At 40.7% G+C, this 27,385-nt stretch overlaps 1 protein-coding gene and 1 pseudogene across 1 annotated transcript; both read left to right on the top strand.

Annotated features, from left to right (window-relative positions):
* The first annotated feature begins 288 nt into the window (after nucleotides 1–288).
* LOC784620 (phosphoserine aminotransferase-like) lies at nucleotides 289–2,303 on the top strand (annotated as a pseudogene).
* Nucleotides 2,304–11,751: 9,448 nt separating this feature from the next.
* QNG1 (Q-nucleotide N-glycosylase 1) lies at nucleotides 11,752–23,507 on the top strand. The gene is given in 4 exon segments (NM_001076978.1): nucleotides 11,752–12,324; nucleotides 12,847–13,106; nucleotides 20,378–20,573; nucleotides 22,713–23,507. Coding segments are annotated over 4 exon segments (1,026 nt in total). The 5' UTR covers nucleotides 11,752–11,987; the 3' UTR covers nucleotides 22,946–23,507.
* Nucleotides 23,508–27,385: the final 3,878 nt, after the last annotated feature.

The following is a 27,385-nucleotide window of genomic DNA, read 5'->3' as shown; positions in this document are numbered from 1 at the left end:
CATAGTAGTTTGTACCTCTTAATCCACTACCCCAGTCTTGCCCTGTTTCCCTCTTCCCACTCCTAACCACTGATTTGCGCTGTATAAGTCTACTTCTGTTTTATTATATTCGCTAGTTTGTTGTATTTTTTAGATTCCATGTGTTAGTGATATCACACAGTATTTGTCTTTCTCTGTCTGGCTTATTCCACTAAGCGTAATTTCTCCAAGTCCATCCATGTTGTTGCATTAAGGGGCTTTTCTTGTACAGGCAGCATTGCTAATTTCAAGGGAGGAGAGCCACAAAGTATGGGTGACAGCTTCCTGCTCCACCTCAGCTGCCACTACTGCAACCAGTGTCACTTGGGCCTTCACAGCGATGCCATTTTGGGCATAAATCAGTCATTTTCTAGGAGAGTGCCAGGCCTTATCTCAAGGCTGCCACTGAACATACAGAGCAACTATCAATGTGCCCTAAGTTTCTGGCTTTCTCTTTCACTTTCAGACTTTGATAAAATACCACACCTCACAGGCAGTGGATCTGCCTTCCCTAACAGTCACCGAAGCGCTGGATGATGCAATCTGAAATGCTAGTGGAGTTAACTCCCAGCAGGGAAGTTCAGTGCAGTTCAGTTCAGTTGCTCAGTCATGTACTCTTTGCAGCCCCATGAACTGCAGCATGCCAGGCTTCCTTGTCCATCATCAACTCCCGAAGCCTACACAAACTCATGTCCATCACGTCGGGGATGCCATCTAAGCATCTCATCCTCTATTGTCCCCTTCTCCTGCCTTCAATCTTTCCCAGCATCAGGGTCTTTTCAAATGAGTTGGATCTTCGCATCAGGTGGCCAAAGTATTGGAGTTTTCAGCTTCAGCATCAGTCCTTCCAATGAATGTTCAGGACTGATTTCCTTTAAGATTGACTGGTTGGATCTCCTTGCAGTCCAAGGGACTCTCAAGAGTCTTCTCCAACACCACAGTTCAAAAGCATCAATTTTTTGGTGCTCAGCTTTCTTTATAGTCCAACTCTTAACATGCCCAGCAGGGAAACCTCTGGCCAAAAGGAAATAGAAGAGAGATACTGACTGCCCACTGATAAATCCTCTCTGGCCAACTCTACCTATGCCACTATCTGAAGACACCTGGAGGTAGGTGGTCAATTTCAGCTCAGGGCAACAAGCTACTGAGCTCTGTGTTGTTAGAGATATAGAAAGAATTATTAGGCCACAAAGAGCTGGCATTCATGTTCTTGAAATGAGCTACAGCCTATCAGCTTTAGCTAAGATTATTAATAACATATAGAATCTTGTGCAGAAATTGTTAGCCATTCCAGACAATGATTTTTGTGCAAAGAGGAGGGTTGGATGAGCCAGTTCCATGCTATCCCCTTAAGCTTGATTGACCTGAAAGTAGGGAGGTGTGCCAGCCATTCGATGGCAAAAGCTTGGTCACCTAAGGCCCCAGAAGCCTTGAAGTTTGGGAACTGTGAATGTTATCCATTCTAAACTTAGAAGTTACAGGAAAATTCTGAATCCAAGACCCTGGAACCTCAATCAGGTCACCACTGCATGTATTACTGCACAAATGAGACCAGGCCCAGAGCAGAATTTTGCTTTGTTCCTGATGTCAAAGGAGCAGTGGCTGCTTTTTGACATGTCCTCAAATTTCCCATATAAACCAGTTTGATGTTTAAAAGTTTGGTGTGATTTTTGATGGTGCCCAGAAGAATGCTGGCTCTGTAGGGGTCACGATGGTGATATTTCAAGATATCCTGCTAGGGTTTGCCCTCAGAGAGTGCCCTTCCCTTGTGGAATACAAAGTGCAGGCCGGAAACAACACTTTATTCAACACAACTCCCTTCCTTGTTTCTACAGCATCAGCTTGGTCTTGGAGTAGATCAAGAATAACAGTGGCAAAGGACTTCCCTGGTGACCCAGTGGTTAAGACACCATGTTTCCACTGCTGCTGCTACTGCTGCTAAGTCACTTCAGTCGTGTCTGACTCTGTGTGACCCCATAGACGGCAGCCCACCAGGCTCCCCCGTCCCTGGGATTCTCCAGGCAAGAACACTGGAGTGGGTTGCCATTTCCTTCTCCAATCCATGAAAGTGAAAAGTGAAAGTGAAGTCGCTCAGTCGTGTCCAACTCTTAGCGACCCCATGGACTGCAGCCCACCAGGTTCCTCCATCCATGGGATTTTCCAGGCAAGAGTACTGGAGTGGGGTGCCATTGCCTTCTCCGATGTTTCCACTACAGGGGTGCAGGTTTGATCTCTGGTCAAGTAAGTCACCCCCTCAAAAAAAAAAAAAGAATAATAGTGGTGAAGCAGCCATGAAGCTTAGTTCCATCAAATCTCAAATGATTTATCATATTATTGATAATTCTGAAGGATTCTATGTATATCTAGTGAAACCCAGAATAGAAGCAAGATGAATATTTCACTCTGCATTGGCAATGCCAATGGAGATGCCGCTTTAGAATAAAAGATTTCTTGATAAAGCTCTTGAATTCACTATAATTTCCTTGAAAGGGCATGGGTCTGTGGGAGGTATCATGGCTTCTTTGAATAATGATGGCAGGATAGAAGATGTTCAGAAGTTGGTAGCCTCCATGAAATATTCTTTGGAGATGTATCAGTGACGAACACATCCCAACCAATATGCACTCTGTCCTTGAATAACGTACAAAGTTTAAAGTAACTTGGGAATTGCTCCAAAAAACCTTAACAAACATGGCATTTTTCTTGAATGGACATGTTTATTATGGCTTCCCATGTGGCTCAGTAGTAAAGAATCCGCTTGACAATGGAGAAGAGAAACGTTCTGTCTCTGGGTCAGGAAGATAGAGATTCTTCTTTTTCAAGGAACAACAGCAAAACATCCACAGCTGGTGGGACTTGCATGCATGTCATCAGTTGCTTCAATCGTGTCCAGCTCTTTGCAACCTCATGGACCATAGTGCACCAGGCTCCTCTATCTGAGGGATTTCCCAGGCCAAGAATACTGGAGTGGGTTGGGTTGCCATTTCCTCCTCCAGGGGATCTTGCCGACCCAGGGATCAAACCCACATCTCCTGCATTGCGGGCAGATTCTTTATCACTGAGTCACCAGGTATTCCCCACTTGAACTGAAGTGTTTGAGAAATCTTCCTCTTGCTTTTCTAACAAACTAGCTTAGGTTGCCTTTGCTGCTACTTTTTCTAGCTAGATCTCAGTATTCAGACTTGATTGTGGACTTAATTATGCAAATTACAGTTATTTGTATCTAGAGGCACACAAACACAAAGCGTGGGGGTGGGGTGAATGGTGTCTTCTAGGAGCGTGATTCGTGATCCTTTACAAAATGACAGCAGTGGGGTCTTCTGGGTTCCAAAGCTGTTAGTTCAGGGCAACACCAACGGCATGCTAAGTGTTCAGGAATTCCAGACTAAAGGGCAAACTGGAGATTGTTCTCTGTACTGTAATTCTCATCAAGAGATTAAAGTGACATCCTACATGTTTATATAGCAAAGTCTTTTTACTACCAAATAGTTTATATCCCTATGCATTTATATTTCCAATAATGTGGTTCTCGGTAATACATTTAGAGATTTTTAGAATTTGATAGAATCCTTGACTTCTTGGGTTATAGTAATCTTAGCAACAGTGGTGGCCCTCTCCCCTTCCACCTTCCCTTCCTTTTAAAGAAATATTTGGATACCAAACCCCCCCCCAAAAAAGATTTAGAAGTTCTCAGGTTCACTTTTGTTTTCCTTTGAAAGAGTAGAAAAGAAGGTTGGTTGGTTGGCTCTTTTTTAGTTAAGCCATTGAACTAAAACTCTCTGTTAAACTCTTGTATCCTTTGTTCACTTGAACGTTCTCTTTATAGTATTTGAAGAGAGGGATACGGTGAATTTTGGAAGATCTTTCCTGAAGAGTCTTTTCCCCTATTGTTTAGACACAATCGACACAATCAGAAGTTTATGTTGAAAGGTAAAGAACATTAAAATCATAAAACATCAAAAAAAGAGAGAAAGAGGAGAATTTCCTCCCTTTCTCCCTCCACAAACCTCTCTGAGAGACAGTATCTTTGAGTAGTTTGTCCAGTGTGGTGTAGACTGTTTCAAAGTTGCGTCTGTTCCAGGCTCCCCACAAAGCAGTAGCCAGCACACATCACTTGCCAACCAAACTTCCTCTTTCCCTCTCCTTCACTGTCAGTGCCCTCAGACTACACCTCATAGATAAAACATTAGCACTTAATCCCTGCCTCAGGTTCTGTCACCATAGTTTTCTTTCGTATCTATTTATTTTTGCACTTTTTAAAAGCAGATTTTTCACATATGTTAGCGTTGTGAATCTCCTCTCTGCCCACACCGTTTTTTCCCCCACTACTATCTAAGTGATCTACTGCCAACTGGCACCAATTCTCCAAATCAAAGTATGCATTGCAAACACAATTGTGTGATCCTTTGCCGGGGTCCAGCCCCGGTGGATCCAGGGAATTTGAATCGGGGACGGTGTCAGCGAGGATCTGCAGGAAGAAAGCCTGGCTTACTGCAATACTTTACTAAAAAATACACCAATCTGTCTACTTCTGTTCCTCAGAGTCTCTCCCGAATATTTCGGTGTCTTTTTTTTGGTTGTTTAGTTTCTTCCAGTTTTATTGAGATATAATTGACATGCAGCACTGTATAAGTTTAAGGTGTACAGCATAATGATTTGATTTACATACATTAATTTTATTGTGAAGTGATGATCATAAGTTCAGTTGAACATCCATTACTTCATATAGGTACAAAATTAAAGAAAGGAAATGTGTTTTTCTTATAATGAGAACTCTTAGGATTTACTCTGTTAACAACTTTCATATATAACATCCAGCAATGTTAATTATATTTGGCATGTTGTACATTAAAATAGTACTTATAACTGGAAGTTCATAACTTCTGGCTGCCTTCATTCAATTTCTCCCCCCTACTTCCACATATTTGAATATCAGTTCTGGAAACTTCTTTAGCTTGTCTTTGAGCAGTGCAACAACCCCTTTCTTGATGATTTCCAGACTCCATTCCACTGACAGCTCAGCTCCAGCTTGTAGCAACCTTGAGCTAACGGTGATTACCAGACCAATATTTTGTGTTATATCCTGAAATGAAGTGTGGTGAGTTCAATATTGTTCAAAGAGACCGCATGTGCAAAGCAGTGCATACACCAAGTCTGGATGGTGGTGAAGAGAATTTGGCAGACAGGCAGGAACTGATGATCTCTAATATCATTCAAATCACTTCTTCAATGACATTTAAGTCTTGCTTGGAATCTGCTAAAGGAACATCACTGGAACTCAGCAAACTTCTCAAGGACTGTCTAGCTTATTCCAGAACTTTGTTGTGTAATCTGTACACAGCAAGGAAAGTAATTATAGACTATCAGTTTACTGTAAAAGGATACAACACGGGAACAGCCAGACACAAGAGATGGATAGGGCAAGGTATGTAGGAAGGGATGTAGAAGGCTTGTGCTTTCCCATCCTGTTACTTTCCCTGAATCTCACCAATCTGGAAGCTCTGAACTGAGTTGTTGTTTTGTTTTGTTTTGTTTATAATACTTACTTCTTCCTCCAAAGTAGGAAATATTAATATTTCACTAGCTAAAAGTAAACTATGGTTCAAAAAAATTCTAATTGGTTTTGAACAATAGTAAGAATGTTAATGCTCTATAATGGAAATGATAGTTATCCTCAAGAGTTTTCATCAGAAGGAGTCCATTCTGTCCCTAATCCAAGCCTGGAGGTGGGATATTTTACATACAATAAGAATAGAGTAGGAAGAGAAGAGTCTTTTCTTTTCTTTTCTAAGAAAACTAGGATAATTCCCTGTAATGCAGGAGACCTAGGTCTGATCCCTGGTTGGGAAGACCCCTGGAGAAGGGAACGGCTACCCTCTCCAGTATACTGGCCTGGAGAATTCCATCAGTCCATGGGGGTCACAAAGAGTCAGACATGACTGAGAGAATTTCACTTACACTTTCACAATGCCCTAGAAGTTGAGAGTGAATTTTAAGAAAGTAGTCAATTTTAAGGGGCTTCCCAGATGGTGCCAGTGGTAAAAAAATAAAAAATAAAAAACCCACCTGCCAATGCAGGAGATGTAAGAGATGGGGGTTCTATTCCTGGGTCAGGAAGATCCCCTGGAGGAGAGAATGGCAAGCCATTTCAGTGTTCTTACCTGGAGAATCCTGTAGACAGGGGAACTTGGCAGGCTACAGTGTATAGTGTCGAAGAATTGGACACGACTGAAGCAACTTAGCACTCACGCATGCAGTCAATTTTAAATGCGATATATGGATAAATCAAGGAAAAACTGAACTGGAAAATTACACAGTAGTGAACTATATCTCTTTTCTGTTGTCTTCTTGGGGCTTTAGTCTATTGATCACTTTGGGAGAGTCATGAGAAATGAAAACAACAGATATCCTACCTTCACAAAATCCATTTTACTTCTTTGTTTTTCTCCTTCTGCATATATCAGAAACTACTCCTATCTAGCCATTGTCCACTACTCCCATCTAGTCTATTGTCCATCCATTGCTCCAGCCAACTTTTGCAACTTATGCTCAAGAATGCATTTTAACTCATTTTCTTTAAGTATCTGTCATAATCAATCATGATAGAAAATAGAAGATGTAGCAATGATTGTTGCCAATGCCTGAAATTTAATTCAGCTATTCAGACTGACGGTTCACTGATAATTGGAATAATCAAACTTGATTACTGGTCAGGAAGGGGAAAATTGATAGGGACACAACATCACTGATCATGCCTCCCTCTCTGATCTTCTCTTCAAAAGCCTATGCCTAAGGGATAGAGCTTCTGGTAAAGGTTTTCAAAAGAAACATACTCACTTGGTATGTTTCCTTGGCCCTTTAGAGCCATCTTACAACTATAAAGCCACATACTAATGATAGAAAAAGAGGAGCCTAGTTCCTTGCTGACATTCTCAAATAGCTGCACCAGCCTTGGAGTGTCTACTTCTGTGGTTCTTACTGTATGATAATAACAATCTCTTTTTCATTTAGTCACTGGAGTCTGGTTTCTGTTGCTCACGTATAACTCTACCCAGACATTTGATTGTCTACTTTTCCCACTAAATCATAAGATATCAGATAGGATCTGCTACCTGTGTAAGCTAGGATGCTTTCATAGAAAATAATAGAAAACCTAACTCAAAATGTCTTTAACTATAAAGAAGAACTGTACAAAAAGATCTTCATGACCCAGATAATTACGATGATGTGATCACTGACCTAGAGCCAGACATCCTGGAATGTGAAGTCAAGTGGGCCTTAGAAAGCATCTCTACGAACAAAGCTAGTGGAGGTGATGGAATTCCAGTTGAGCTATTTCAAATCCTGAAAGATGACGTCGTGAAAGTGCTGCACTCAATATGCCAGCAAATTTGGAAAACTCAGCAGTGGCCACAGGACTGGAAAAGGTCAGTTTTCATTCCAATCCCAAAGAAAAGCAATGCCAAAGAATGCTCAAACTACCGCACAATTGCACTCATCTCACATGCTAGCAAAGTGGTCCTCAAAATTCTCCAAGCCAGGCTTCAGCAATATGTGAACTGTGAACTTCCTGATGTTCAAGCTGGTTTTAGAAAAGGCAGAGGAACCAGAGATCAAATTGCCAACATCCGCTGGATCATGGAAAAAGCAAGAGTTCCCGAAAAACATCTATTTCTGCTTTATTGACTATGCCAAAGTCTTTGACTGTATGAACCACAATAAACTGTGGAAAATTCTGAAAGAGATGGGAATACCAGACCACTTGACCTGCCTCTTGAGAAATCTGTATGCAGGTCAGGAAGCAACAGTTAGAACTGGACATGGAACAACAGACTGGTTCCAAACAGGAAAAGGCTGTATATTGTCACCCTGCTTATTCAACTTATATGCAGAGTACATCATGAGAAACGCTGGACTGGAAGAAGCACAAGCTGGAATCAAGACTGCCGGGAGAAATATCAATAACCTCAGATATGCAGATGACACCACCCTTATGACAGAAAGTGAAGAGGAACTAAAAAGCCTCTTGATCAAAGTGAAAGTGGAGAGTGAAAAAGTTGGCTTAAAGCTCAACATTCAGAAAACAAAGGTCATGGCATCCGGTCCCACCACTTCATGGGAAATAGATGGGGAAACGGTGGAAACAGTGTCAGACTTTATTTTTTGGGCTCCAAAATCACTGCAGATGGTGATTGCAGCCATGAAATTAAAAGATGCTTACTCCTTGAAAGGAAAGTTATGACCAACCTAGATAGCATATTCAAAAGCAGAGACGTTACTTTGCCAACAAAGGTCCATTTAGTCAAGGCTATGGTTTTTCCTGTGGTCATGTATGGATGTGAGAGTTGGACTGTGAAGAAGGCTGAGCGCTGAAGAATTGATGCTTTTGAACTGTGGTGTTGGAGAAGACTCTTGAGAGTCCCTTGGACTGCAAGGAGATCCAACCAGTCCATTCTAGAGGAGATCATCCCTGGGTGTTCTTTGGAAGGAATGATGTGAAAGCTGAAACTCCAGCTTGGCCACCTCATGCAAAGAGTCGACTCATTGGAAAAGACTCTGATGCTGGGAGGGATTGGGGGCAGGAGGAGAAGGGGATGACAGAGGATGAGATGGCTGGATGGCATCACTGACTCGATGGACGTGAGTCTGAGTGAACTCCAGGAGTTGGTGATGGACAGGGAGGCCTGGCGTGCTGTGATTCATGGGGTCGCAAAGAGTCGGACACGACTGAGCGGCTGAACTGAATTGAACTGAACTGATAAAGAAGTTTATTAACTCAGATAATTGGAGATCTAGAAGTAAGACAAACTTAAGAGTAGACATAATCCCATGATTCCAGTTTCATTTCTCTCTCTGCCGTTCTTTTGACTTCCCCTATATGTAGACTTCTGTTCCAGTTACCATCAAAAGGACTGTAGTGGGGGCTTCCCTGATGGCTCAGTGGTAAAGAATCCACCTGCCAATGCAGGAGACATGGGTTTGATCCCTAATGCAGGAAGATTCCATGTGCTGCGGAGAAACTAAGCCTGCTCACCACAACTATTGACCCTGTGCTCTAGAGCTTGAGATCTGGCAACAAAAGAAGCCACTGCAATGAGAAGCCCGTGCATCTCAATTAGAGAGTAGTCCCCTGCTTGCCACAACCAGAGAAAGCTTCACAAAGCAACAAAGACCCAGCACAGCCAAAGATTAATTATTTTTAAAAGAACTGTAGCAATTTCAAGCCTCACATCCAATAATAACTATGTCCAGAAGAATTGTCAATCACTTCTCAAAGTTCTCCTGGAAAAGTTTTTCTGGAAGCAGCCTTCAAACCTATTCTTGCAACTCACCGAGGTGAACTGGGGAACATGCATGATCCTAATCCAATCTCTGGCAAGAGGGTAATATTACCCTTAGACCAGTCCAGACCTCTGGAGCTGAGAATGCTGTGCTACATCAACTGTGAATGAGAGAGGGATTTCTGAACATCAAAATCCTGTTGGGAAGAAATTCTGACAAAGGAAGGCAAGGATGTTGAGTAGGTAAAGAACTCACTTTTTGTACTCCCAGCATCTTGCAAACATACTTAAAAAAAAAAAAAACTCCACCCTACACATGCAAAGTTTATACTTTATCTCAACAAGTTCCTTGAGAGAAGAAATAATGTTTTACTTCTGTTTATACTACTCCTGTGTCTAACTCAATAGCCTGAACATAGTAGAATTCACGTTGTTGATTTTTCTGTCAACAAGCCTCAGAAAATAGCCTAAATTATTTAACCTCTTGGATTCTTTTGTAGATTGCTAGAACTTCTTGCTAATCAATCAACTTTTTTTTTCTTTTGGCCACATGGCTTGCAGGATGTTTAGTTCCCCACAAGGGATTGCAGCTGGGACAACGGCAGTGAAAGTGCCAACTCCTAACTACTAGACCACCAGGGAACTCTGTACTAATCAACTTCTTTGACTCCCAAGACTTAGAACTGCTGGGATAGTCAACAGGTCGACATTTATTCAATAACTGTGTTACTGTATTAGTTACTTTTTCAAGGAGAGCAAATCATCAGAGAAGGCAATGGCAGCCCACTCCCGTACTCTTGCCTGGAAAATCCCATGGACGGAGGAGTCTGGTGGGCTGCCGTCCATTGGGTCACTAAGAGTTGGGCACGACTGAGCGACTTCACTTTCCTTTTTCACTTTCATGCATTGAAGAAGGAAATGGCAACCCACTCCAGTGTTCTTGCCTGGAGAATCCCAGGGACGGGGGAGCCTGGTGGGCTGCCGTCTATGGGATCGCACAGAGTCGGACACGACTGAAGCGACTTAGCAGCAGCAGCAAATCGTAGTGAAGTTCTTTTTTTTTTTTTTCGTAGTGAAGTTCTTAAAAGCTCCTTTTTCTCATCCAAATGGAGAAGAGGGATGAAGATGTTCTGCTTTTCTAGGGGCACAGTTGTCAGATGTAAAGTTCCAAATCCTCCCCAAATTCATAACTAGAGATGACTACTGATGATTGTTTTTAATAGTTGATTTTCAAAGATGTGAACATGTAATATCATCCATGGAAATAAAAGTCTCTAAAGGAGAAAAAAAATATTTGCTTTGTTTCTAAAATTTCATCACTAGGCAAATTTGGGTCATTGACTTCTAAAATTCATTCCTCATCCTACTAGAAAGTTTGTGTTTTTTTTGTTTTTGTTTTTGTTTTGTTTTTAAAGTTTGGGGTTGTGAGGGGATACGTATATCTTCTAATAATGTCTCCTCAGTTGATTAGAGCCACTGACATAGTCCCTACCTGACCAGGATAGTTGGCATTGCTAAGCTTGGTTCACAGAAAGTGCCTTTGACTTGGAGATCTCATCTCAGCCTAGACCACTGCTGTGAACAGGGACTAAGCACTGAACCACTCAGTTTCTCTTGCAAAAACGGGGATTACAGTTGCTGCTTTTGACATGGCCCAAGACTAACTGGGATTCAGTATTTCAGTATTTAAGCACAAATCCAGACACACAATATTAATTTAACAATTTAAATGGATGTTTCCTCATTCACTTCTCCAAACATTCCAACCAGTCCTAAATCTCCCAATGGGCCTGGTGTGCTTATTTGCTCAGTCCTGCCCGACTCTGCAACCCCATGGACTGTAGCCTACCAGGCTTCTCCGTCCATGGGGATTCTCCAGGCAAGACTATTGGAGTGGGTTGCCATTTCCTTCTCCAGGGAATCTCAACCCGGAGATCGAACCCAGGTCTCCCGCACTGCTGACGGATCCTTTACCGTCTGAGCCACCAAAGGGGCCAGGAATACAGCAAAATGAAGAGGACTGCCTGGGGGATAGGGGTTGGGGGGACCGCCAACCCGTGTCGCAGTCTTGGGGTGGCTCGGTCCCCGACACGATGACCCACGGCCATAAAGTTCCTCGAGTCCCAGGAACTTGGCTGCAGCGTGTCGCCAACGGTGTCCTGCCCAGACTTCGCCCTCAGTAGGCAGGAGAGGCGCGAGAGCCGAGTGAGAGCAACACAATACACCGGTTGGAGTAGCTGAAACTCGGGCCACAGCGTTCTCGCAGGCCCACCTGCCCGGGGGAGGGTGGGCGCACGGGCAAATCAGCTAAGTCCTCAGGTCTTAGGTTGGGCAACTCACAGTAGGCGCGCGACCGACTCTCGGAAGCGGTTTCCGGACCTTCAGAACCGGAAACGGGTCTGGGCGCGCGCCCGGGCCCGAGTGGGCGGAGCCCCCCTCCCGGAAGTGCCTGCAGCCTCGGGCTGGTTTTCGCTGTGCCCCAGTGGTGCTCGCGGGGCCGTAGGGGTTTGGGGACCGTCGGTTCTCTTATCCTCTCTGAGAGGGCGGGAGCCTGTTAGGGCAACGATCCCGCGGTGGCAAGGGAGGGAAAGTCGTAGGGGACCCTGGCCTTTGTCCCTGCTAGAGAGGAAAGGGCGTTTGGCCAGCCCGCGGGCAAAAGTGTCGGTTCCTGTTCCACAGAAGTGCGGGATGGATGGGCTTCTGACTCCCAGGGAGTCTGCAAAATTCATTGCCGAGAACAGTCGAGATGTGTTCATTGATGACGGAGGCGTGCGGAGGGTGGCCGAGCTGCTGCTGGCCAAGGCCACGGGGCCCGAGCTGCGCATTGGGGGCTGGAAGGCGATTCACGAGCTGAACCCTAGGGGCACTGACGAGGCCGCCGTTAACTGGGTGTTCGTGACAGACACGCTCAACTTCTCCTTCTGGTCGGAGAGTGACGAGTATAAATGTCAGGTGGGGTTCGGGGGGAAGACGTACAGTGGGTACTGGTCCCTGTGCGCCGCGGTCAACAGAGCTCTGGACGAAGGTTGGTACCTCTACTCCCGGTCAGACCCAGTGGCGTTGAGATTTCATTTTACTGGGAGGGTCCCACAGAGTGGGCTGGGACATGGAATAATGTATTGATAAGATGAATTTATTGCCGGTACCTCTGCTTAAAAGTACGAGAAGAAGCTGGCATAAAATCTTTCTTCAGTGTGAAGTGATTCTGATTTTAATACTTAGCACTGTCGCAGCTAAGACTGAAAGTCGGTTTTCTTAGGAACGCCACTCTGATGATATCTGAGGAGCAAAGGGACAAATATTATCCCACACTCTACACAGTCAAAATACATTTGGTGTAATATTACAATTGTTAGAAGTGATTGAGGAAGTACAGACGAGCAAATACAGAATGAGGGATCTGTTCCTGATTTTTAATTATTCATCTACTTTTAATTCATTCCTGTAATACTTAAGTGGTTTCATTTTAATTGTATGTTGTAAAAGCAAGGGCCTAATGAATATAAAAGTATGACATTGTTCCTCTGCATGTGCTTTTCTTCCTAAGGGATCCCAATAACTAGTGCTTCCTACTATGCAACAGTGACCCTTGATGAGGTTCGGCATATACTCCGGTCTGACACAGATGTCCCCATGCCTTTGATAGAAGAGAGGCATCGGATTCTCAATGAAACCGGGAAAATTCTGCTTGAGAAGTTTGGAGGCTCTTTTCTTAATTGTGTCCAAAAAAGTGATAAAAGTGCTCAGAAGTTATTGCACCTGGTAGTTGAAAACTTTCCTTCTTACAGAGATGTGACTCAGTTTGAGGTGAGTTGCTCCCCTTCTAGAGATTTTAGAGTTCTTAATTATCTTCCCATAGATATCTCTTTTACTTTCAGAACTCCTTTCGAGAATAAAAATTTAAATTCTGGAATTTTTTCCTAATGGAACCAAGGAACAGTAACAAAATTGTTAAGCAGTTTTTCAAAGACATTACTTCTCTTAATGTTTTCTAATCAGTGTATTTCCTTTATTCTTTTGTCCTTTACAATGTTTCAAACCTAAGAAAACGCTAGACTTAACATGATGTCACTTAGGGATAGTGAGGTCCTTTTAGTACTTCAAAAACTTTACTTCATTGGATAAGAATCAGAATGTATACTAAATTTTCTCTTAAAAAAATTTGATGTTGAGTTCTAATGTATATATACTATGTATTTCCTTTTTCATGCACAGGGTAGTTTAACAGTATCATTTACTCCGTGGTACAAAGACTTCCCTGGTGGCTCAGACGGTAAAGCGTCTGCCTACAATGCAGGAGACCCAGGTTCAGTCCCTGGGTTGCGAAGATCTCTTGGAGAAGGAAATGGCAACCCACTCCAGTATTCTTGCCTGGAGAATCCCATGGACGGAGAAGCCTGGTAGGCTACAGTCCATGGGGTCGCAAAGAGTCAGACATGACTGAGTGACTTCACTTCACTTCTTCACAAAAAAATTTAAGTAGGCATACTTTTTAAATGGTGAACATTTTGTATACTCTCCTAGTATACACCTGGATTTTATTTTTGTATAATTCTTTTAGAATTCATTATCACTGTGTATTTTAACTGTTGAATAGAATTAAAAGTAACAAGAGGGACCATATATATAAATCTCTTGACTAAGTTAATAAGTACTTATGTCAACTTGGAATTTTAAAGCTACCCTTTTGTAATCACAACAACTAAAATGGTAGTATTGTTCAAATCTCTCTTTATGATTTACAAGGTATTTGCATGCACACTCATTTGATCCACAGAACAATTCTGTAGGGCTAAGGACAAGGAGCATTATAGTCCTATTTGTAGACTTGGAACCAAAGTCTCAAAAATAGAAAGGTTAGCTAATGTACAATATCTTAGGTCATTTAGTCAAGAAATAGCTAGCTTTTCAGTTCTACTGTAAAGTGAAAGATGCCTGATTATGTTAAGATTCTTTTAATTGCAAGTGACAGACACAAAACAAGATTTGGAGATAAATATCCAGGATCAGGGACTCAAAGCCATGGGGATTCAGTCCTCTCTTCTTTGTTTCTGTTGACTCCATTTTTCTCTTACTGCAGACCAACTTTCTCCATGAAGTAGAAAAGTAGATAACTGATAGGACCTACTGTATAGCACAGAGAACTCTACTCAGTGCTCTGTGATAGCCTAGTCTGTAACTCTACTCAATACTCTATAGTAGGAAAAGAGTTCCCCATTTTATCACTTTAGCCACCAGGGAGAGAGGGAGGAACTCTCTTGCTTCCAGTTCTAAAACTCCTGGACAAGGACTGATTGACCTGGCATGGATTATGACCAGTTAAGTGTGCCTGTGGAGAGTAGTACGGATGGGACACAGGCAGTTCCTAGGGAAGAGACCCTAGGCCACTGTTGAACTTCATTCTCTTCTGAGGAACCATTTTATTAATGCAGAGGTTCCTATGAGCTTTATCTTAGTCTTCAAAGTATGTCATTTCAACCTTGTTTTTCAGGAAATTTAGATCAAGTTCCTTATTTCATACTGGCCATTTAAATATATTAAACAGTGTATAAAAGAAATCAAACTGTCATTCATGTTGCTTGGAATCTGTGTATTCCAGAATCAACGTGGTTGTTGTAGAAGAAGGGCTAAGATTAAATTTAACATGACTTTAGGATGGTGGCTAAGTTGGTGAAGAATCTGCCTGCAATGCGGGAGACTTGGGTTCGATTCCTGGGTTGGGAAGATCCCCTGGAGAAGGGAAAGGCTATCCATTCCAGTATTCTGGCCTGGAGAATTCCATGGAGTGTGTAGTTCATGGGGTCTCAAAGAGGCGGACACAACTGAGCGATTTCACTTGCTTACTCCCTTACTAGGATGGAATGAATTCAGGACATCAGGTAGTTGTTTACTTTCAAGTTGTCCTGAATTTTTGTTTCTGTGAGAGAAAGGAGTGAATTTTTTTGGTAGATAAGATTGAGTTAGTAAGCGTTTGCTGAAATTCTCTTTTATTTATAGCAGAGTGCTTTCTTTTCATTTGTTATATATGCTGAGAAGTTCAGTTAGAAACTGTACCAGGATATAGATTAATTTTTAAGGCTGATAACACATTTTTTTTTTTTTTCCTTTTTGGCCACACCATGCGGCATGTAGGCTTTTAGTCCCCTACCAGATATTGAACCTGTGCCCCCTGTATTTGAAACTCATAGTCTTAACCACTGGACTGCCAGGGAAGTCTGCGACTGATACATTTTAAAATGAAAATTAGTACCTGAGCCATTTCCCATCAGTACTCATTTCTAAAATACATTCTTACAGAAAATTCCCCAAAATGTAACAAAAATCAAATTTAAATATTTTAGTACTTTCTTAAAGAAGCTTCCCTGGTGGCTCAGACTGTAAAGCATCTGCCTGCAATGCAGGAGACCTGGCTTTGATTCCTGGGTTGGGAAGATCCCCTGGAGAAGGAAATGGCAATCCATTCCAGCACTCTTGCCTGGAAAATCCCATGGATGGAGGAGCCTGATAGGCTACAGTCCATGGGGTCGCAGAGTCAGACACGACTGAGCGGACACGACTGAGCGACTTCACTTTCACTTTCACTTAAAGAAGTATTACTACATTTTTTCATTTTTCATTTATATTTTCATAAGATTATGATTATTGTTACCCCAAGGCACTATATTTCTTGAATCCCTGTGACTCCTCACATAACACTGAGTGTATAGTGAGGACTCAATCCTTTGATTAGTTAATTTTAAGTTACCTTTGCATATTTATTTATTTTTAAAATTTTTTATGGAGTATAGTTGATTTACAATGTTGTGTTAGTTTCTGGTGACATAAATAATTCACCAAAGCGAATCAGTTATACATATGTCTACTCTTTATTATTTATTTATTTTTTTGTCCACTCTTTTTTAGATTCTTTTCCCATTGCAGAATATTGAGTAGAGTTCTCTGTGCTGTACAGTAGGTCTTATTAGTTATCTACTTTATATATAGTAGTGTGTATATGTCAATCCCAATCTTCCAAATGATCTCCCCCCCCGCCCAATTTTCCACCCCTGGTAACCATAAGTTTGTTTTCTACATCTGTGATTCTGCATATTCATTTAAAAGATAAACAAATAATTAAAGCACTTTGCTCAATTCCAAGTCTAAAGGAATTCTGATGAACTTTTGGCACTGCTGCTGAATTCAGAAAGTGATAAAATCAAATGTATTTTTAAAAATTTAGTTGATTATTTATTGGCTGCACTGGGTCTTTGTTGCTGTGCTCGGGCTTTTCTCTAGTTGTGGCAAGCAGGGGCTATCTCCAGTTGTAGTGCAGGGCTTCTCGTTGTGGTGGCATCTCTTGTTGCAGAGCACAGGTTCTAGGTGTGTGGGCTTCAGTAGTTGCCGCACTTTGGGCTCCGTAGTTGTGGCTCATGGGCCGTAGAGCTCGGGCTCCGTAGTTGTGGCACATGCGCTCAGTTGCTCTGAGGCATGTGAAATCTTCCAGGCCAGGGATCGAACCCATGTCCCTTGAATTGGCAGGTATATTCTTATCCACTGTACCACCAGGGAAGTCCTTTCTATACATATTTAAATTTTTTTTTCTAATTGCAAAAGTAAAACAAATTAATTACAGAATTTGGATAGTACAGAGAAGTGGTCTTTATTCTGCCAAGAGGTAACCATTGTTCACAATTTGGTCTTTTTCTGTGTGTGACTATATGTATATATATGTATAGAGACTATAGATATATATATAAGCTGGGAAGAAATATGCTATATAAACTGTTTTAAAATTTAATATATTATGAGCATCTATGTCAGTAAAAATTCTTTCACAGCACAACTTTTTTCCATGCTACTCTTCTTAATGGCTTCATAGTACTCCACTGTATTGATGTACATTACCATAATTATTTGCCCAAACTATTTTACCACAATAATTGTGATATATAGTTTTATTTTTAAATTAAATTTTATATCTTATTGTTTCCAGTTTTATGTAAAAATAAGCAATATTGCACAGCAGTTTAACACCCGTAGTTATTTCCTTAGAATGAATTCCCCGTAATGGGATTACTGAGTTAGAGTGTGGCCAGGATTTTCAGACTTATAATACATAAAAATGGTTACACTTCTCCAGGAAAACAATAACAAAGAGGATCAGCAGTAGCATATTTGAGTGTCCTTTTCCCTACTCCTTCATAATATTGTAGTAGTATCAATTGCTGTATTTTTTAATCTTCAGCAAGTTACTAAAAATAGTTATAATTGTTTTTAATGTTACACTTATTTACTGAGATTATCATTCGTTTTTAGACATTGTGAACAAGTTAGTGAAGTTAGAGAATTTGTCTAAATGCAACAGTTTAGATGAGTGATTTCTCAACCTGGCTGTGCCCCAGAATCAGGAGACTTCAGAATTCAGATACATTTCCAAAGCACCACCATCAAAGATTCTGATCACTGGGTAAAAGAACTTTATTTTTTAAAGCTCTTAAAGTGACTCTGATTTAGAATATTCAGTAACTATTGTTGTTTAGTTGCTAAGTCATGTCCGAGTCTTTTTCAACCCCAGTGACTGTAGCCCGCCAGGCTCCTCTGTCCATGGGATTTTCCAGGCAGGAATACTGGAGTGGTTTGCCATTTCCTTCTCCAGGGCAACTTCCAATCCAGGGATTAATAAACCTGCATCTCCAGTGTTGGCAGGTGGATTCTTTATCACTGAGCCATCAGGGAAGCCCATTCAGTAACTATATAAAAGCCCTAATTAACAAATCAACTTCCTTTATGCTAACATACTGATAAATATACATGAAAAGCTTGAGCTTTTCTCCCCTGGTGGTTCAGAATCAGCCTGCAATTCGGGAAACCTGGCTTTGATCCCTGGGTTGGGAAGATCCCCTGGAGGAGAGCATGGCAACCCACTCCAGTATTCTTGCTTGGAGAATCCTCATGGACAGAGGAGCCTGGTTGGCAACAGCCCGTGGGGTTGCAAAGAGTCAGATAGGACTGGGTGACTAAGCATAACTGATAACATGTTACGTTATGATTAAGCATTTGTAATTCTTGACCTTTCATTTGTTCATGATAAGTTTGTTGCAGAAAATCAACTCATGGTTATAGTGTTTTACATTGATTATTATTTTATAAAGGTACTATTTTGAAAATATTTTATTTGCAAAGCAAAGCTTTAATGCAAAGCATTATGGTACATATGTGTTATGTACTTAGTTGCTCAGTCATGTCTGACTCTTTGTGACCCCATGGGCTGTGGCCCACCAGGCTCCTCTGTCCATGGGATTTCCCAGGCAAGAATACTGGGGTAGGTTGCCATGCCCTCCTCCCGGGGATCTTCCCAACCCAGGGATTGAACCCAGGTCTCCCGCCTTGCAGGAGGATTCTTTACCATCTGAGCCACCAGGGAAGCCCTATGGAACATATAGGGAATTGTTACTAGAGAATTTACTGGTATTTTCAGTGATAGCAGTTAATATTTTAGAGATGTAGATTTGGTTACTAAAATTATTTGACTACTAAAAACCATATCAGCTTCTTAAAAAATGCTTTATAGGTGATTTGAATTTATTTTTAGATTCTTCACTTGAATTTGTTTTTGTTTTCATTTTAGGGTTTTATAATCTAACCTTCATGATATCCTAGTTGGCTACCATGGAAACAGTGCTCATGATGTGACAATTTGTGTTTTGTTAGATGCTGGCACTGATTTTGTTATATAAGTCTGGCTCCTAGATTTTTCCTGTTTGCTCTATGCATGTATGCATGTTAAGGTGTTTCAGTCATGTCCAACTCTTTGCAACCCTATAGACTGAAGCCTGCCAGGCTTCTCTGTCCATGGGAATCTCCAGACATCGTGCTCTCCTCCAGGGGATCTTCCCAAGCCAGGGATTGAACCCATATCTCTTATGTCTCCTGAATTCGCAGGAGGGTTCTTTACCACTAGTGCCGCCTGGGACGCCCTTGCTCTATGAATCTTGTTAAAAATAGGAGACAATAGCTTCTATTATAATATATATTATGATGAATACTTCTTTTTGGAACAGTTTTATTTTGTGAATTAAGTTTTATGCTTGCTATTCAATAAAGTTTACTTGAATTAGAAATCTAGTTACCATCTAAAAGTCCAGCATCCATAAAGGAACAATTTCCAGGTTGTCATATTTTGGTAGGTTTGGGAATATAGATTATTCCCAGATGATATAGAAATATTTCTTAGTGGTAATTTCTTCCCCCATCACTCAATGTAATTTACAGACTTTACACCAAAAAATGAGTATAGGTATTTGCCCTAAAAAACAAAATACTCAGTTTCTTAGTGGTGGCTTTAGAAAATTTAGTTAAAGAAAAATGGAAAACTTAGTTTACTTAGAAAAAGTACATCTGGATTGATTGCAGGGGGTATTCTTTAAGGTTAAACAATATTAAGTTATTTCTCATTAGGATAGTATAGCAATATTTTTAAAAGAAGTAGTTTTAATAGAGTTTTTTTTTAATAAATAAAGGAATCTATATTATCATCTTAAAGAATTTTTATATGGAGTCTATCCTTGAAGAATTTAATTTCATTTTTTATTTACTTCTTTATGTCATTTACTTATTTAAACATTCTCCAAGGTGGTGAGAATGTGTTTTGGGAGCCAGTGATACTTTTTCACAGTTAGCAGACTCACAGTTGTAAAAGATGATTTGAGGTCATTAGCCTTGGTATTAAGACTAGGAGTAGATTGTAATTATATTTTTCTACAGTCCATGCTAATCTAGCCCTTAAACATAGTAAGCAGATAAATTATAGTGGCACAGAAATATGTATGTATATAAAGTAATGTCATTGAAAAAGAACTAAGTAGTACCATGATGACATGAATTGTATTTTATGTGTTTTGAAAAATAAAGGAAATAAACCTGGAGTGATAATTTAGTATCTATAGACTCCCTTTTTTTCTATAAAAGGTCTATAAATTCTTACCAAAGAGTAAGATTATTTACCCTTGAAAAAATGTTTTCGATGTGTACCTTTTTTTAATAGCATACATAAGGCTTTCAGATACCCAGGTAACATTCATATTCTCTTCATTCATCAGGGGAAAAGAATTTCTTTTTACAAAAGGGCCCAAATCCTGGTGGCAGATACGTGGAGTGTATTAGAGGGGAAAGGAGATGGCTGCTTTAAGGACATCTCCAGTATCACCATGTTTGCCGACTATAGATTACCTCAGGTTCTCGTTTACCTGGGAGCCCTGAAATACTCCAATGAACTACTGGAGAAGCTTCTCAAAGGTTTGCTAGCTTAATTAAGACATTTTTTGTTATACTGTGAATTGTTCAGTCTTTGTCATATCTTTCACAAAAGGTCTTCCCTTAAAAAAAAAACAAAACACTATTATTGTTAAAAGCACATGTAAAGAATGCAAGGGCAATTAAATTATAGAGAAAATTGGTTTTTGTTTTTTACACCGTGGAATATGGTTATTGCTGGAAATCACACTATCTGGACATCATCATTTCAGAGACTTACATTAAAATGACACCTACATTTATGTCACATGAAGGTGTGCAACACTAAGACAGTTCAGGTTTGTATTCAGAGTGTTATTAATTAAGCTTAAGAGCACACTACACTGTGAAATAAAAAGTGGGCTGACAGATAAATATGTACTGGATTTTGAGTGAGGAGGCTCCAAGGTCTGCTGCTGGTTTATCTTGCACAAGTCACTGACTTTTCTAGGCTGATTTATTTGCCATAAGTATAGATGATTGTGTTTGTATGAAAAGTAACTTTTCGCTTTTTAAATATCCCTTTGCATAAGGAAAATAATTATATTGTACAATTTTCATGTTAATTTCTCTTTTAGGGGCAATATTTTCAGCTACTTTTTTCTTTATTTTTAAAAGAAGTTGTTTTTATGATGAGTAATTTTCTCCTGTGAAATAGATTTCAATCACCCAAAATAAGAATGACACAGCATATAAAGGTACCATTATTCCTATGGTTGCTTCTACCACATTTTTATGTAGCCTTGGGCAATCCATTTTGCTCATTTCCTCATTTGAAAAATAGCAAGCTGTTCTATGTCATAATACTCATGTCTGGGATCATTAATTGTTGAATACCTTTAAAGGGACAACCTTTAGCAGTCAGGGCTTCTTCTACATACAGCCATAATCAGTTGATTTTTTTGAGGGGAGGGTATATGCAATACACATTCCTATCTTTATAAACACTTTCTTGCCTGGTTTCCCTCACCCAAATTTTCTTCTATTCAGTTCAAATCCTACACATCCAAAAAGGCTTAACTCAAATGCTGAGTCAGTGTCTGTTCTTCCACTTGCCCCAAGGATCAGAGATAGAGATATGGAAGGGACACAAGTAACACTATTTAAGATCCCAAGGGACAGAATGGAACCAGTGTGGGTAGGGCATTTCCTCTAGGTCTCAGTGGATCACAGGGCTTCTCAGCTACTGCGAAGCTCTGTGCAAGAGTACCGATTGGTGGCCTGAGGCCAAATATAGCTTGCAGATGTGTTTTGTTTGGCTTGAACAGTGTTTTAAGCAATTTTTAATTAGTTATCAACACTTGACAATTAGATTTCACATGAAATTCAATTTTCTGATTTCCAAGAGAAGAAAAATGCTCAAACTTTGGGGTCTACCTTGACGGGGCAGCATTTTGCATCCAGCTGCTGCATCCACTTACTCTGTCTGCCTCATCTTTAACGACAGTTGAGTTGCTAAGCCCAATTCTAGTCTCCCTGGCAAAGCACTGCCAGTGTCCACCTTGTAGGATCAGATATACTCTGGAGATAAGCACTGAATACCTGTAGGATCTAGTGGCTCTGTATTCAGGCCGAGCTGACAGAAGGATCCTGACTCTGAAGAACAAGCATGGTTTTCCTTGCTCAAGCTAAGAACTTTGATCTCCTAGGTTTTTCTTGATGTATCTGGAGTGTCCACAAGACAACATTAAGTTCTCAAGGGTAAGGGAGGTGCTCTTTATTTGGCCCCCTGGGAGTCCTCCAAATTTTGCAGTAATTTTTTTTCTCCAACATCAAACCCAAATTTTAAATCCTCTCTTTTAAATAATTTAATAATCTTGCTGTCATATTTTCAAATGTATGGCTCACCCATATTCAATTAGCAGATATTTATTGGGGAGCTAGTATATACAAGGGATCATGCTAGGTCCTATGAATATTGAGACAATCAAATCAGACACAATCCCTGTCCATGTGGAACTTAACTTGCAATTTTGAATTAATGCGAGTTTAGACATGGTTTAAATTACCAAAAATAAATAAAGTCTGAGATTTACAATTTGAAAATGAGTACTGTTTACTGCATTTTGTCCTACAGTAAAGTTTTGAATACATTTTATTTCATTGACTATTAGTGCTTATTTTTCTTTTTCTTCCTTGCAGGAGAAATGCTCTTTTATGGGAATAGGCAAGAGGTAGAAATCAGAGGGTGCTCAGTTTGGTGTGTCGAGCTGATCCGGGATTGTCTTCTGGAGCTTATTGAAAAAAAGGGTGAAAAAACTACTGGAGAGATCAATTCCATTCTTTTGGATTATTACTTATGGGACTATGCCCGTGATCACAGGGAAGATATGAAAGGAATTCCATTTCATCATACACGTTGCATATATTATTGACCCATAGTGTAAACTGATCCTAAGAAATTCCTTGCATTTTTGTACCATAATTATTTATACAATTCTGCTTTGATATTAAGAGAAAGTGGTAGAGGTTACAGCAACAAGAAAATTGATTAGCCAGACTCTCTTAAAATCTTTTCCTGATATATCACCCTGTATTCCTAATTTTATCCTTTGTTTGCTTGTTTAATTTTGACTATATTTTCCCTTTCTATAGATACATGAGAGAAATAATGAAGAAAATTTAATGCTTTCTTTAAATCTCAGATTTCTTAAAATTAATCATGTCTTATAATGATCTTTAGTGATAATATTTCATCCATTCAATCGGTATCTTTTTTCATGGTATAGTAATTTTCTGTGTACCATAATCATTTGATATGAGAGAGAGTAGGGTCTTTGCTGTATTGAATGCTGCCACTCTTATAGAAATCAATCTTGACAGATATTTTAAAACTTTTTGTTGATTAACATAATGATTTTCAATTTAGGATATCTTTTTTTTTTCCAGAGTAACTATATTGAAATTCATTGAATAAAGATTTTTTAAACATTTCTTAAATATGGAATGAATTGTTTCATTAAATAGAATTTGCCACATATATTTTTTTAAAGTTTACTTGAATTTGATTATCTATATTGTAGGACTCTCATTTCTCAGCTTCACCACCACTTTTGTCTAATGTGGTTAGTCATTCAGTCATGTCCAACTCTTTGTGACCCCACATACTGTACCCTGCCAGGCTCCTCTTTCCATGGGATTCTCCAGGCAAGAATACTGGAGTGGGTTGCCATGCCCTCCTCCAGGGGGTCTTCCCAACTCAGGAATCAAACCCAGGTCTCCCACACTGCAGGGGAATTCTTTATAGTCTGAGCCACCAGGGAAGCCCATCGTCTAACATAATCTTGATTTTTGTTAATTATCTACCTTGTCACCTCACTGTGTGTAAATTAGGGAAAGCTCGGAGAAGGCGATGGCATCCCACTCCAGTACTCTTGCGGGAAAATCCCTTGGGTGGAGGAGCCTGGTAGGCTGCAGTCCATGGGGGTTGCTAAGAGTTGGACATGACTGAGCAACTTCACTTTCACTTTTCACTTTCATGCATTGGAGAAGGAAATGGCAACCCACTCCAGTGTTCTTGCCTGGAGAATCCCAGGGATGGGGGAGCCTGGTAGGTTGCCGTCTATGGGGTCACACAGAGTCTGGCATGACTGAAGTGACTTAGCAGTGGCAGCAGTCATTTCTCCAAGCACTTTACTGCCATCTGCTGGAAACTTGTCGGAGTAACTTTACAAATGACAAAGTGGGAATGTGAATGGGGCATCTGAGTCCTATACTGCCCTTTTTTTTTTTTTTTTAAATTGGAGTGTAGATGCTGTACAATGTTGTATTAGTTTATATTGTACAGCAAAGTGAATCATCCATATGTTTACGTATATCCCCTTTTTAAATTTCCTTCCCTTTTAGGTCACCACAGAGCACTGAGTAAGAGTTCCCTGTGCTATACAGTAAGTTCTCATTGGTTATCTATTTTATACATAGTAGCATATATACTGGAGAAGGCGATGGCACGCCACTCCAGTACTCTTGCCTGGAAAACCCATGGACGGAGGAGCCTGGTGGGCTGCAGTCCATGGGGTCTCGAAGAGTCGGACATGACTGAGTGACTTCACTTTCACTCTTCACCTTCATGCATCGGAGAAGGAAATGGCAACCCACTCCAGTGTTCTTGCCTGGAGAATCCCAGGGATGGGGGAGTCTGGTGGACTGCCGTCTATGGGGTCGCACAGAGTCGGACACGACTGAAGTGACTTAGCAGTAGCAGCAGCAGCAGCATATGTACATCAATCCGAATCACCCAATTTATCCCACTCCTTCCCTGCTTGGTGTTCATACATTTGTTCTTTACATCTGTGTCTCTGTTTCCATTTTTCTGATAGGTCCATCTGTACCACTTTTCTAGACTCCACATATATGTGTTAATATACAATATTTGTTATCTCTTTCTGACTCACTTCACTATGTATAACAGTCTCTAGGTCTGTCCACATCTCTGCAAATGGGACAATTTTGTTCCTTTTTGTGAGTGAGTTAAAAAACTCACACCCTAGAAGTAGTGGTCTTGTATCTGTCTCTCCCCTTTGTGACTAAGGGGAAGATGATCTTGTCCCTAGTTCTAGGAGTGGACCCAAGTTAATAAGAATGGTTTATTATTCATGGTAATCCTATTCTCTGTCTGTTATTGCTCTAGTAATGGATATATAATCTAGCTCTGGCTAGTACACTGAAGGGCAAGTCTGCAGGGAGGCATATGGCAAAAGGTTTCTTCACTTTTAAGAAAGGGCCATGGAAGGAGATCACTGTTCTTCCCCTGAGCAACGTTCTGTCTAAATGTGATACCTGAAGGTGTAGTAACCACTGTGTGAAGCCAGAGCCCTGCAGTACCTGCCCTGCCTGAGTCAAACTTAGCTCTGGCTTTCATCCCTGACATGATGAACACAGCACCTTATTATTGCCATCATTTTGAATTAGTGTTCTGTAGAAAGTATCATAGTTAATAATTTCCAATGAAACCCGCTCTTTTTAAGGCTCTAGGAACAACAAGCAAAAGAGTTGCTTAGACCTTGGGATTAACCCAACTCCTCATCCTGTCCCTTCCTACTCCTTTCCTTCTCCTGCCCACCCTGTACCCTTTTCTTCCTTTCCTGTCTTTCCCCTTTCCTTCCTCCCCACTCTTGTCCCCTTCTTCCTTCCTCCAGGTTCAGCCAGCTCTAGCCTTCCTGCTTTCCACGTTTACTTCATCATGTAAAAGACAGGGAAGGCAGTTTAGGACTGTATGGTGCTCTTTGATGTCCAAGACACAGCTGTCTTTTCTCTTGTTCCACTGAGTGTAGCCTGGACTCATGATCTAAGATGTCTGCATTCTATGCGACAGGATTGAAGAAGATATGAAGTTGAAGAGTGTAAGAGTTGCAGAAAGGCTCTAGCAGCTCTACCTTTGGCTATCTCAAATCTTACCTATAAGGAGGGCAGACTAAAGCAAGGAAAAGCTGAAATTGGTTAAGAAGCAGCAATCACTCATTTTAACCAAGATAGCAGGATGTTTGGTACTGTGTGTGTGGCACAGTGGCCTAGGCCAAACTAACCTGTGGCCTTATTTGGCTCACTTTAAGGTCTCCTGAGATTGTGTGTGTGTATATATATATATATATATATATACACACATACAGGAGAATACCCTGTGAATGCCAGGCCAGCTGGTGTCAGGGGCTGCTTTTGTTCCTTTCTCAACCTTTAACTTTCCCCTGATTAGCACTAAAGAAATGAATAGATTTCATTGATTTCAATCCAGAAATCAGTTAATGAACTCCTTCACTGGTCCTCTGAAGCCGAATGGGTAGTGGTTTGATAATTCGGTTGAGGAGGTACAGGTTTAATGAGCCACAGTATATGACCTGAAGCAACTACACCTTCCCCTTCTTTGTAACTATGACCCAGCTGTCTCCCCATGTGTTTAGACCCCTTTTTTTCCCTTTTTCTTATTTATGTGGTTGCCCTGATCTCATATGGCATGTGGGATCTAGTTCCCTGACTAGGGATCAAACCTGGGTCCCCTGCATTGGGTGCACAGAGTCTTAACTGCTTGACTACCAGGGAAGTCCCTCTTTTTAAAAAAAAAAAATTTTTTTTTTTTAAATTTTCAGCCCTTTGATGGATGTTATTGCCAAAGACAAAACCTGAACAAGTGAGGAAATTGATCTCATCCAGTTAATTACAATATGGAGAACACCCCAGATACCAAGATTAGAGCTTCTTGGCAGGTGGTATTACCCTACTGTTTTACAGGTGAGGGATTCATAGGCGGTTGTTCTGCAGTCATGAGGCATCTCAGTAAGTTGGCTGAACAGAAAATGTTTACTTTTGTGTCTAGCTAATTTGAGGCAGACCAACAATTCTAATCTCAGCTAATCATTCATGAGACAAGGAGGAATTGGAGAGTGTGTCTGGCCTTGTTAGCAGGTTTAGGTGAAAGGGGAAAGATCTATGTTTGGTCTTGTCACAGTCACAAGTCAACAAGGGAGACATGAGACAGAGTTGTCAGTCCTATCTAAGTCACACAAAGAAGGGTGATCCTGTTGGGTACTGTTTCCCAGAACACAAAAGGATAGGGGGTTTCATAAAACAAAGTTGGGGGAGTTTCTTATTGTCATTATTTTTCAAAAGTACAGAGCGCAGCCAAAATTCAACGTTTTCATCATCAGCCCTTTCTTAATGCGCTTGTGTGTTCACTGGGAACAAAAAAGGCTGTTGTGGCGTAGGTAACATTTTTATTTGCTCTCAAACCATGGGAGGTAATCACCCTCAAAGTAAGGAAGTCCAGAGTTGTGAGTTCTCCACAGAATAAAATGCCTAGTGTTAAGATCCAAGAGTCTGGG

Source organism: Bos taurus, chromosome 8, assembly GCF_002263795.3.
Source record: "Bos taurus isolate L1 Dominette 01449 registration number 42190680 breed Hereford chromosome 8, ARS-UCD2.0, whole genome shotgun sequence".
In the NCBI taxonomy this organism is placed as follows: domain Eukaryota; kingdom Metazoa; phylum Chordata; class Mammalia; order Artiodactyla; family Bovidae; genus Bos; species Bos taurus.
This window is presented reverse-complemented; position numbering and strand designations above follow the sequence as displayed.